The sequence below is a fragment of the Hibiscus syriacus genome, unplaced genomic scaffold, assembly GCF_006381635.1.
Source record: "Hibiscus syriacus cultivar Baekdansim isolate YM2019G1 unplaced genomic scaffold, ASM638163v2 tig00110065_pilon, whole genome shotgun sequence".
NCBI classification, from domain to species: domain Eukaryota; kingdom Viridiplantae; phylum Streptophyta; class Magnoliopsida; order Malvales; family Malvaceae; genus Hibiscus; species Hibiscus syriacus.
This window is the reverse complement of record NW_024062585.1, coordinates 3166053-3179106: the sequence shown is the minus strand read 5'-3', so window position 1 is coordinate 3179106 and position 13054 is coordinate 3166053. Positions and strand designations below refer to the sequence as shown.

The following is a 13054-nucleotide window of genomic DNA, read 5'->3' as shown; positions in this document are numbered from 1 at the left end:
CCATAGATCACTTGTATTGATTTGTAACTTTATTTATGATTAGCGTTATTTTGTAAACTTATTTTAAATGCTCTTAAATTTGATGGTTGGATTTTTCATGATTTAGCTTTTATGTGAAAAATAACTTTTTGAGGTGAAATTACATTTCTTATCCTCAATTATTCAACTTTAATTGGTTGTGAAACTAATGCATATACATGCAACTTATCTATTGGATGTGTTCTTATTCATTAATGTTCATATTGATTGTTAGATATAAATTAACATAATTTAAAGATTTATATATATAATTATCTAAATATTTTTATTGAATATAAAGTAATATAATTTTATAATAATTATGTTGAGTATATAATTATTTATTTTAAATTTGTTTCAAATTTATTATGAACATATAATTGCTATAATATTTAAAATATAAAAATAAAAGTTTACAAATAATTCATTCTTAATGAAAAAAGAACTACAGGTATAAATAAGTATTGATAAATTGTTGGGACCACATATGATGCTAGTATAGTTTATAGTCCAAAACATATTAATTACTTAGAAATATTTAGACTTATTCACTGATATAAAAAATGTATGTACTTTAGAGATTAATTTTCATTTAAACTAATAATGTATATTTAAAATTTATATTTTATATATCAAAATATAAATAATGAGTTGCCATTATTTTTATATTCTTATTATAATTTAAATTGATTTACATCGTATACTATAATGTTAGAGAATTTGTACATTACTTAACTTATTTTAAATTTATAATACTGTTTCTAAAAGGATGATTCTTTTACGCTCAACGAGCAGCGATGAGCACCACTAATGAAGAGTACCATTAATTTAATTCATAAAAATTTAAATTCTAAAAGACTTAACGTATAATTATAAATTAGTTAAAAATTTAAAGATAAATTATTTAAAATAAAGGATAAACTATATCGGTGGTCACCTAACTGTTTTCCCTTTTATTTTGACCAAAATTTTGAAATTTTGTCAATCAGGTCACTCAACTATTTAAATACATTCAATTAAGTCACTTGTCGTTAATATTTAACAGAGAAGTTGATGTGGTAGTTAAAATATTTGGTCTAATTAAACATTTGGTCATTGTTACTTCTATATTCTATCAATTTCATCCTAATTTTAATAAATTAAAATAAATTTAACCCTCAAATCAAATGGTATCATGTATAATGACCTAAAATTCAACTTTAAACTATAGTCTCAATCCCTAGATAAACCCTAAAGCTCATGGTTTGGCCTCAGCTCAAGCTCAACATTATCTTATATGTGTAATTAAAAACAATTACGTGAAATAATCTAATTATTAAATAAAGTTTCAAATATTTTTAAAAATAAACTACATAAAAAGTTATTCAAGTATGAGTAAATATTCTTTAAGGGGGAGAGTTATTATGAACCTGGGCATGGTCGAGACTGTTCCCACGGTCCTAGAGGTGGAAATCGAGGTAATACAATAAGCAATGTGTCTAGCCCTCAATCGAAGATCATGGGCACTTGTCCAAATAATGCCAAGTAAAATAAACTTAACCCTCAAATTTTAATTTATTAAAAGTGGGACAAAATTAATAGAATATATAATTAACAATAATAAAATGTGTAGTTATATCAAATATTTTAACTGCCACATCAGCTTCTTCATTAAATATTAACGGTAAGTAGCTTAATTGAATGCATTTAAATAGTTAAGTGACTTGATTGACAAAAATTCAAAAATATTAGTCAAAATGAAATGGGACAATAGTTAGATGGTCACTCTTATAGTTTATCCTTTATTTTAAATAGTTTATCCTTAAATTTTTCACTAATTTGTAATTATACGTTGAGTCTATAAATTAAATAAATGGTGTTCATCGCTGCTCATCGAGATCCGTAAATTTTCCTATCTAAAATAAACATTTTACCTTTTCAAAAATATTATTTATAAAAATACCAACTATTAAAATCTTAATTCAACTTTTAAAAATCACTCATAGCATCATCTAAAAGAAGTTTTTAAAGTCAATGTCAAATTGAATGCTTGCTTTAATAATTTGGACATTCATATTTTATCTATTTGATTTAATTTTTATTTTTAATCAAACTCCCCCATAATTAGCTTAATTGCTTTTTACAAAAAAAATATCTATTATTTTATAATTTATTCTAATATAATATTCTTTTTGTCTAGCTAAATTTCTTCTTTTCGAATTTTAAATTGTCTCATTTAAAATGTCTTATTAGAAAATTAAAAAAATTGTCTCATTTAAAATGTCCTATTAAAAAAATTCAATAAATAACAACACTTATATTTCCTCTTTTACCCTTATTCTTTTACCCATCAAAATGAATCTACAAAATTTATCAATCACTTTTAGGAAGATAATTTTATCATTTCTCTTATTTTATACATGATCAAATTTATCTCCTAAAACTACATGTTTGGCCAATATTAGACACAATTAATTGGAAGCATGGAGTATATTTTAATTTGAAGGTTTAAATTTTATAAATAATTATTATAAGTTATTAGTATTATTATATTATTTATTTATTTATAATATATTCTATGATAGCATGTACTTTTTCTATCTTAACAAAATTATTTTTTATTGACTGTTTGATAATCAACTTTTTAAACTATAACTATAATTATTTTAAATAAATTAAATTTTATAAAATATATATTTAAAAACAACTTAATTGAATATTTATAAAATATAATTTCACATTTTTATTACTAATAAATTTTAAATAATAAGAAATTAAAATTTAAAATGACCGAATAAGAAACAACTTTAATAAAACAAAAGGATACTACAATATGCTCAAGAGACAAGGCACGTGAGTTAAATTCGATTCCTCTAAAATACAAAATGAAACTATATGATTTGGTTATGGCATTAAACAAACATATGAACATATGTCCGAGTTGGGGTGATTATCGAGTAAATGGATCGTGAGTTGTACAGTTTTTAATTTGTGTTCGTTAAAAAAATTTATTGTTCGACTCGAGTCATTACTCGTTAACCTCATTAAAATTTTGCTCAACTCATACTCGTTAAAATAATTTATTGCTTGACTCGTTGCTCATTAAGCACAATGCTCGTCTCGTTGCTTGTTAAGTTCATCGAAATTTTTATTTTTAATTATAAGTAAAACCGTCTAATACCATATAAAACTTCATATAAACATAAATTAATAAATTTAACCAAAAAATTATCAAAAGAGTATATGAAACAAATTCAAAATTTAAATCAAAATAACAATCCATAAATATATTAAAAAAATAATCAAGGTTTGATTTTTAGGTGTAGTAAAATAATAATTATTAACTAATAATTTAACATTTTTAATTATTTATTATAAAATTAATTATTTAATAATTTATCGTCTTTTTTATTATTTGTTAATAAATTAGTAATTTTTTGAATGAAATAATTTTTTAAGATTACTAAAAAATTATAAATAAATAAAAAGTCACGAGTTACTCGCGAACTTATTGAGCTGGACTTTACTCGACTAAGCTTGTTAAGGTCTCGAGTCGAGTCAATCCGAATCGAGCTTTTACAGAGTTTTAATCAAGTCGAGTTCGAGTTGCTCAACTCGTTATGCACTCCTATACCCGAGCCCTTCAAGCTGGGACAAGTAGCCCCTCCCTTAACAGTAATGACATGGCAAACAAATTCATAAATTATGTCGATCAAAATCAGAATATACAAAGTGCAAGCTACAATCAAGGAACTCAAGCATCAGTAACAAAATGTAGCTCTCTCTACATATCATCCTGCGTATTTAAGCCTCATTACAGGTTAGATAGAGCAGGTCGCAGTATATGAACAGTACCTGTTCCGGTAGTTCAGGCCCTTCGGTAAACCCAAAAGCAAAGTTCCCAGAGTCCAGGCTATTTCTTCTTAACTCCAATAACTGTTACTTCACCATTGTAATCAGCAAAACCAGACCAGGCAATACCGAAGCATCAATAACAAAATATAGTTTACTCGAGATTACGAGTGATGAAATGTCATACAGGTGAGAGGGACGCTGTATAAGATCCGTTGCAATAGTTCAAGCCCTTCAGTAGACCTGAATGTAAATAAGGAGAAATAATCGTTTCAGGAATACCAAATTCATCGGCTACTTCTTGCGAGTCCTCGCTGACTGTGGCATCACTATCAGCTATCTGGGAAACCACCCCGAGAGCAACATTTAAGCCAACTGAAGTATGCTCCGTTGTAAAGCTGAAAACCAACCACATAAAATCAGACAAATAGGCAGGTAATCAGACCAGTTTTTGTTTTCCATCTTTCCCTATATATAGAGGTATGATCCACTTACACTAAAAAACTCGTTAGTTTTACAATGATTTAGGATCATTGGACGAATGTACATCAATGGTTATAAAAAACTGTGTATTTACATTATCCACCTCCTGATTTTTACCTGTGTATCTCGGTCATTGATTTACATTCATCAATGATCCTAAATCAGTGTAAAATTAATGAGTTTTATATAGATTTACATTCATCAATGATCCTAAATCAGTGTAAAACTAAAGAGTTTTATATAATGTAACTAGATCTTACCTCGTTTGTATGTGTATATATTACGTTTATGCTTTTTACATTCAAATTTAGGAATTCAGCAGTCATCACGACTGATGATTCTAAAAAGGAGAGATTTGGCAATATATTACAGTATCATTTGTGTCTTTAAATATCTTGACCATTCTGATAACGGCATTGCATTAGGAACTTGAATTTAAGGACAAAAAATTTTAAATTGTTCAACGAGGTTTAATTATTGATTAACTTCACAGATGAGGATCCATTAATGATACACCTAAATGACCCTATAATACAGGATAAGAAATCTGATAGAAAAAATCCAAGGAAAAGAAGGTATAATATATACCTCGCTTCAAAGCTTTGTCCTTTAGATGCCATTAGAGAACATATGTTGCTGATGATCCAAGGGGGAATATGTGAATCTTTGATTTCAACACTGAAACAAAGGCCAGCAGATGAAATTGGCATTGGATGACCTTCATTCAAGGTGAATCCTTGGGGAAGAGTAGTACCATGATCAGCTCTTTTAATCTCCATGCATATAACCTGAAAATTCAATTGACATAGAAAGTTAGAAACATGTAAACCAGGTATTGCAACTAGTGGAAATATACTGTGATCAAGTCTAATCTGCCAATCCTTGTAACAAAATATTGATGTTACATCAAACAAAACCTAGCAGCAATTAGAATGTACGGTGAAGGAAGCTAGATAGAAACAGATCTTGTTTCTGGCAACGTCACTCACCTCTGGAGCAGAAAGAGCAGCATGTTGAAATGGTGCAGGAGAATATAATACGGGAACATCAACAGCATTCAAAAAGGTCAAGAAAGATCTAATGACATAAGGAAAATAAGTCAGGCAAGAGACATTGCATATAATAGGTAAGTACCATCTATTACAACCATCTCAAATGAAACACTGAAACCATATAACTAAATTTAGTGAACGAATTGTCTTTTAAATTTATAAACAAAAGGAACTCACCTATAATTTAACAAAATCTCATACAAACCATGTACATTCTGATTTCCGCTGAAAGCCAACAGAGACTGTGGAGTGTTATCAACATCAGAGAAGGAATTCATGTGTCGAGTCTGCAGAATTTGTACAATGAAGAATTTAGCACAAGAATGTGAAAATACCATAAACGGTGAAAAGGGGACATTGTAGTGGTTACACCAAAGTATTCTTTCTGTTTACAATCCTCATTACGTATTCAATCACTAAGCAAAGCATGGGACCTCTACCTTTAGGTTTTGGACCTCTAAAATTGTTCAGTGGCCCCTGGAAATATTTCTAAATTTATGTTTTAATTTTATCACAAGTTCGAATAATACTGATTTAAACTTGAAACTAGGGATAACAACTCAGCGGCATGAGGGCCTCAAAAGGGGAACTAAAACAAAATTTGAAGAAGACACGAGAAAAACAGCACACTCAGATCAAAACATTCAAAAGGTATCTCATGGTCCAACCAGAGGCATAAATTCTGCCAAAACCCAAATCAAGAAAACTATCATAAAAAACATACAAACCTGGCCCAAATTATGCTTCTCCATTTCTGAAAGCTCTACAAGATCTTCAATAGTCACTTGTTCTACTTGAGAACGGCAAAGAGGCATAGAAAAAGAAACATCCTACGAAACACAAGATATCAATAAAGCATGAAAATAAGTCATAAATGTATTTAATCTGCTGATTGTTGCAACATTGATAAATTCCTGAAAAAGAACTAAATAGATGACAAAGGCAGTATCTGATTTCTCATTTGTCAGTCACGAGATTGGTTGGCAACAGCCTATATCAGTTTCGGTCTTTAGAAATACTAAAACCAGATACTTGTTGTGTCTGTGTGTTTTACTAAAGCATGCAATAAACTGGACTAGCAACCACATAACCAGAGCTGCAAACATGTTTGTAAAGTAAGAAATCAGCAATAGGTTCTTTACAGTGCTGACATTAGCAAAACTTGCTTTAATGTAATGTTATAGCTTTCAATCAGTCTGCCAATTTATCTATAAAGCTGAATGAAACCAGTAAGCCAAGCAAAATAAAGGTTCTCTACCTCGGCACCAAAACGCACTTGGCTAGTGAATTGGTTTAGAGTATCATTAGGATGAAGCATTTATAGACTAGAATAATCACTTTCATAAAGGAAATGCTAACAAGTTATATATAAGAAAACCCTCGCCAACCTTTTAGTTATTATCATATGGCAGTAAGTATCACATGAACATGGTAACTTCACAGAAAAAATGTCTAAGAAACCATTTTCGAAACAGTTTTCATTGAATATGGTTTTCCGCATGATTTTATTGTAATTGTTAAGTACCCAACATAAAGCCAATTAATAGCATGTCAAGAGATCCAACATGAATATAAGACCAAAAGAAATCCAAGAATTACTAAATGTGGGATAACACCATGTTAAGCATCCAACCTATAACTAAGTGGTAATAGGTGGAGGGGCCTAACAAAAAATAAAACCACAAGAACCCTATATGTAATAAATGCGGGATAACACCACTTAACAGTGATCATGATAACAAAATCTATGCAATTTCTTAACTAGTTAAGAATGAAATCTTACGTGTTCTTTTAGTGACGACCTCAAACCTCTGGTTGACTGGGAGATATAAGCTTGGTATGATCTTCTACTTTCCGGACCATCAAAAGAAGTGAACATTACCACAAAATGTGAAGTGCACACTACAAAGTTTCCAGCAAATCATTATCAGGATAGTGGTGCTTTTAAACAAATTGATGCAAATGAGCACAGCACTCTAAAATAAAACCTGAAGCAGAATTCAGTCATCAAAAGAAGAAACAACTTGAAATAAAGGATGAAACCAAGGAAAATTTATGGTCTTGGCATATTGAGAGGATGTGTATGTATTCTCTTTGAAAAGTAAATAAATAAAATTCAGCAACCCATAGAAAATATCATCCCCCAAGTACGCACATGCATGAGATTCGCATGGTATTTACCAAAAATGTTACACAAGCAAAATACAACTGAACAAGATAAATACAAGCACTATTGGGCATGCAGTTATGGAGATGTGTATGTGCATGAAATAAAATTCGATGTTCACATGCCAAGAAGATTGGCGGGTGGTTGCAAAGGTGTCAATGAAAAAATCATAACCATGAAAAAACATGTACCATAAAAGACGCTACAAACATTTTTCCGAAACATATAGTAAAGACTCCGAAATGACTCCTCCCACACTCCGATTCGCTTTCTTAGGAAATCCATTTCCACTGGAGAACAAGGGAAAACATCAATTAGATAACTTCCGATAGGAAGAGAAAGTTGGGGAAGGAACACTCGGGACATGTGTGTTTGTTGGTGCACAAATGAGGTAATTGAAATCAAAAGTTCCATAAACAAACCTCCATCTACTGCCGCTGACGTCAATATTGACATGAGAGATGGTGGTAAAGTAGATTGAGGATAAATCCATGAATGTAATGCTTTAGAATTCAAAACTTGAGAACTCAGTCTGGTCTGTGAAGCACTGATAATATTCTGATCATCTGAAGCACCAGCATTGGTTGTAAATTGAGGCATACCATTGTAGGTAGCACACCTCATTGACCTATTTAACCTGGAATTACAAAAGCAGGACGAAGTTACATAAACAAACTAAATAAGCAGGCACTTAAAAGTGAATAAGGAAGTCATTTTAACTTGGTTAACACACACAAAATATATAGGAACATATCACAGGAGCGCCCTTGTCTCCAAGTAGAGAAAATAGAACAAAATAAATGAGGAAAAACAACAGGTTTACTCACCAATTCACAGAGGATGAGGACACCAATCGCATGTAAGTTTTCATAGTAAAATCCAGAGGAATCTTCTGGCCAGTCACATGGAATTCAGTGCAGAAGTTTCCAGTTGAAACATCACCTTCAGAAGACTCGGGAGGTCTAGTCAGGATTGATTCACAAGCAGCTAGTCCTTTCAATGCTTTATCCTACAAAATATTGATGGCATATTTAGGAGAGAAAACATAATTTATGCAATAAAAGCTTGAGGCTTCTAAAAGCACATACCATGTCAACACTTGCCAAACCTGATAACTTTTGACCCCCAGATGAAAGCTCAGTAACACTAAGAAATGTACCCTGACTACATTTTTCAAGTGTACTATGGCCATTGGGCAAATCATCTTTTGGAACATCAGCAGAAGAAACAGAATTCTTTGAACTGAAAGAAACAACATATAACAATAAAATCAAAGGAAAGGAAAAAATATAGTTATCATGTGCCAAGTATGGAATACTAGGACTAACATACATACCATGAAAATTGTTGCCTTCTCACAGAAGCCGAATTTGAAAGAGCAGAGATTTTCTTTAGGCTGATAGGTAGCTCAATTGAACTATTTTCCTGATAAATGATAACAGAAATGAACAAAGCAATGAACCAGTGATCAACTTATGAATATAAAAATTTTAGCTGCATCAAAATGATTCCATTAAAGTATTTTATGGAAATGTAATAACCTTGGCATTCTCTTTTCCTGAAACCAGTTTGAACCTTGATTTCTTGGCAGGAAATACTTCATCCATACGGGTGTCAGTATATCTAGGATTCCTTGGAGGATCTGGCTTTTTGAATGAATTATCCATCTCACTAACCGAGCAAATAGAGAAGAACAAAGTTCTCAGAAACTTGAAACTTAGTTTAAAATGTTGCAAACAAAAGAGAATTAACAGCACCTACCTTGTGGCCAAATATTTATTAAGAAGCTCAGACACATTGGTCTGCTTAAGCTGTTCCCCCTGTTATGTGAACATTTCTTATTAAGCATAAGACTAAACAACAATTCCTAGTAAAGATTAACTAAGCTAATCCAATTAGAATCCTCCAAGTAATAAAATAAATAACATAAACATGTTAAGCATTAGACCAAAATATTTAATAACTAAGGTACAGTCTAGCTAAAGAAAGGTTCAGAGAAGGATGAAAAGATTAAATATCACACTTTGAGCTTCGACTTGGCAAAATTAAGAGAGACTAAAAAAGGACCCTAAATGCTAGGAGAAGAGACTAATAATAATTCTATCGCTTATAATAATAGCAACATGGCATTATCAAAGCATCCTTTCCCCTAAACATTTACAATGTCCTCAATCGTCTTCCTAACAAACAATTAAAACCAAAGTAGTCAATCCACAACAGTGGTAAACTGGTAGTATAAGTTAGAGGTGTAGAAAAGAAAACTAGTACTCTGAGTTCCGAAGGGGTCTTCCTTTTAACTGTTGGACCAACTTTGAGGGTGTCGCCACCGATTTGTAGCGAAGCAGTAGTTGATGCACCACGCGCGGCTACTTTCGCCATAATGTGAAATCCTCTCGAAAAACAACCTCGACTTCTTTTCCTGAAATAACACCAACAAAACCAGCTCATCGAACAGAATATGCGCAATTTCCTATTCATGATCAAAATACAGTGGTGACAAGTTCAACTAGATTTCATATAAAAATCAGATTCAAATCAACGCCTCACCCCCAGTGAAGAAAACAATATGGATGTGCCCTAACCGGACATTAACGTTGGGTTTTGAGAAAAGATTTAGGTTTTGCAACAGATTGAACCGTCAGGACAAATCGCGAAAAGGAGGAGGAAGTAGAGCAAGAAGAAGAAGCTGGGAAGTTGCGTTGAAGTGGAGAGCTGAAAATTTTTAGTGGTTTTTGAACAATTAATTTCCCTCCTGTAAATGAGGGCGTTATTTGACGGCTTGTCAATGTGGCACGTGCAGTTAATTAGCTTTGGAGTTGTATTTTAACTTTATCGGCATAATTATGGGTAAACTATATGTTTAGTATTTTAACTATCATTTTTTTGTTTTTGGTCATGTAACATTTTTTGTTTTAAAATCATACCTAATGTTACATTTTGACTTTATTTTGGCCGCTCGGCGTTAAAAAATTAACGGTAATATTGATGCGTTACCATAAGTAATGTCATGTTATCATTAAAAAATTTAAAAATGTCATGTCAACAATTATGTTACTTTTTAACGACTAACCAACATGAAACCAAAATGTAATGTTAAGTATGATTAGGGATAGATCTAGAGGCCCTCAAAAATTTTAAATTTTCATATACTTATATATTTTCTTTGTATTTTCTATTGAAAATATGTTTTCACCCACTAAAATTGTATAAGTCCTCCCCAACTTAAAATTTTATAAGTTTGCATCCTTAACATGAAAATTTTCACTCGTCCCTGAGTATGATTTTGAAAAAAAAAATAGTTGAGTGATCAAAACGAAACAAAAATTATAGTTAGAGTACTAAACATATAATTAACCCTATAATCATTTTACCGATAATTTTGTTTTGTGGCTGAAAAAACTAAGGTTAATTTGTAATGAACTTTAATATAAAATGTTATCACGTCTACTTTAAAAAAATTACACAATTGACAATAATTTTGATTACAACCGACAACGCTATATTATGATGAGTTTTAAACTAAAATGTTATTGTGTCTACTCTATAAAAATACATAATTGATAATAATGTTAGTTACAACTAAGAGTTTCTTGACTATAACTTCTTAGGTTACAATCAGAATGATTATACAATTTAATTATCTCAAGAAATATAATATACATATTTGTGTCACATGTTACAAGTGGCCAATGTATCAATAATGAGTATCTTGATTTATTATTTGTATGGTGTATGAGTGTGCATCATCCCTAAATAAAATCTCTAAAGTGAATTAAGTGAATTGTTAGGGAATATGAGTAGTGATGGGCATGGGTCGGGTTTTTGGTCTTCCCGACCCGAGAAGAAAGGGTCCTCCACTCGTGACCTGACCCGACCCGATGAAATTAGAATTTCATCCGACCCGACCCGACCCCTACCCGATAGACAATTAAAAAATCGACCCGATTTAATTTTTATTTATTAAAAATTGACCCGACCCGACCTATGCCCATCCCTCAAAGTCAAGGTTTTTTTTCGAAAGCAATTGATTATAGAACTAGTCAAAATTGTAGGAAAACAAACCTCAGATACCAGATTTCACAACAAATTTAGATTTTTCTTTATGGTTTGATTCATTTCATCCTTTCCTTTTTGTACATATGATTTTCCTAGTTTTTCTTTTTTTTATATATATACAACATCCTTAATTTTATAAATTTATATTTTCTAACCTTTTAGTTGATTGAATTGGGAACCAAAGGTCCAACCATTTCAATCTCTGGTTCGTATTTTTCTTCTTTTCAACCATGCCCACAATAGTCGATTTCAATTGTGTATCCTCCCAACTTCAATACATACATAAATACATTAAGAACAAAATGACAACAAATGCTGCAAACAAGAAATGAGTCCATAACAAAAATCAAGAAATCATATCTCAAAAACAGAATTTAATAAAGAGAATTTAACAGAGATACATGAATGGTTATCTGTTTTGTTACTTAGAGAATTTAACAGAGAGAGAGAGCGATACAGAGATATCAAATACTTGAAGTAGAGAAATCAAAAAGCGAGTCGCTGAGTCGGTGGCTCAGTGGCTCGAACCCTCGGTAGATAATTTACAAAGGGAATTAGCTAGGGCTCTGACCTCTGCGTTTAAATGTTTGAACTTTGAAGCCTTGAAGGAGATGCTGCAGATGCATCCTGACTCGGGTAGGGTAGGATTAGGGAAAGTAAAAAAAAAGTAAAATAATAATAATAATAATAATGCATTAACTATTCGGGTCGGGTCGGGTAGGATTATTTTAACCCTAAACCTGACTCAAACCCAACTTTGAATATTTTAATATAAAATCCGACCCGACACAACCTGACCCTGAAATTTTTTAAAAAATTCCGACCCGATCTGATCGGAACCTGTCGGGTTTGTGTTTCATGCCCATCCCTATATATGAGACATGAGTTGACACTGTGAAATATGATAATATAATGAATTTAGTACTCGATAATCTTGAATATGTTAGGAGCATTAAAACGTGGTAGTAAATCACGGTTTGCTTTTGTTTAACCTTGATTCTTGTGTTTATATCATAGTGCTTAATCCATTTAATGAGTTTAGTGAAGCTTACACTCATTGAATCTAATTGAAATTGTTTGTTTTTTGGATGAAAATACCCTTTATTGAAATTGTTTATTTGGGAGTTAAAAAAACACATTGTCGTTATTAATCGCCCAGTTAGCAATACTTTCTATAAACACTTTTAGTTAAAAACTTTGTTTTAATTGGGGAACCAATGTCAAACGGATAAAACTGAAAAAAAAAATCAATGAAAACGGTGTGTCGCAATAGTTCTTCGGGTGGTCCCGGGTTCGTGTCTTAACTTGTAATCGTGATATAGTTGCCACTGACTTATTTCGAATTAGGTGGATCAGACACCTCGAACTTATCATTTACCCGATCTACGTTTTACTAGAGATTTGTTAGATTCGGGAGTCGTTTACGATCAAAGAAGGATGAACACCA

At 31.4% G+C, this 13054-nt stretch overlaps 2 protein-coding genes across 2 annotated transcripts; both read right to left on the bottom strand.

Annotated features, from left to right (window-relative positions):
* Nucleotides 1–3716: 3716 nt before the first annotated feature.
* On the bottom strand, nucleotides 3717–7288 carry LOC120214486. The gene is made up of 6 exons (XM_039212374.1): nucleotides 7168–7288; nucleotides 6113–6214; nucleotides 5562–5671; nucleotides 5322–5409; nucleotides 4921–5120; nucleotides 3717–4247 (listed from the first exon to the last, which is right to left on the bottom strand). Exons 1-6 carry the CDS (start codon nucleotides 7261–7263, stop codon nucleotides 4031–4033), a joined length of 813 nt encoding a protein of 270 aa, XP_039068305.1. The 5' UTR covers nucleotides 7264–7288; the 3' UTR covers nucleotides 3717–4030.
* A 380-nt stretch (nucleotides 7289–7668) lies between these two features.
* On the bottom strand, nucleotides 7669–9930 carry LOC120214577. The gene is made up of 8 exons (XM_039212443.1): nucleotides 9820–9930; nucleotides 9313–9371; nucleotides 9093–9222; nucleotides 8888–8976; nucleotides 8640–8793; nucleotides 8379–8560; nucleotides 7974–8188; nucleotides 7669–7841 (listed from the first exon to the last, which is right to left on the bottom strand). Exons 1-8 carry the CDS (start codon nucleotides 9928–9930, stop codon nucleotides 7669–7671), a joined length of 1113 nt encoding a protein of 370 aa, XP_039068374.1.
* Nucleotides 9931–13054: the final 3124 nt, after the last annotated feature.

What these genes read in the sequence shown, in the direction of transcription:
- LOC120214486 (XM_039212374.1), bottom strand. Translation starts at nt 7,263, where the DNA reads ATGTTCACTTCTTTTGATGGTCCGGAAAGTAGAAGATCATACCAAGCT. An exon ending in GGTCGTCACTAAAAGAACAC is followed by an intron (nt 6,215 to 7,167) that starts GTAAGATTTCAT and finishes TGTGTTTCGTAG; the next exon opens with GATGTTTCTTTTTCTATGCC. An exon ending in CTGCTCTTTCTGCTCCAGAG is followed by an intron (nt 5,121 to 5,321) that starts GTGAGTGACGTT and finishes TTGAATTTTCAG; the next exon opens with GTTATATGCATGGAGATTAA.
- LOC120214577 (XM_039212443.1), bottom strand. Translation starts at nt 9,930, where the DNA reads ATGGCGAAAGTAGCCGCGCGTGGTGCATCAACTACTGCTTCGCTACAA. An exon ending in AATAAATATTTGGCCACAAG is followed by an intron (nt 9,223 to 9,312) that starts GTAGGTGCTGTT and finishes TTGCTCGGTTAG; the next exon opens with TGAGATGGATAATTCATTCA. An exon ending in TCCTCATCCTCTGTGAATTG is followed by an intron (nt 8,189 to 8,378) that starts GTGAGTAAACCT and finishes TTGTAATTCCAG; the next exon opens with GTTAAATAGGTCAATGAGGT.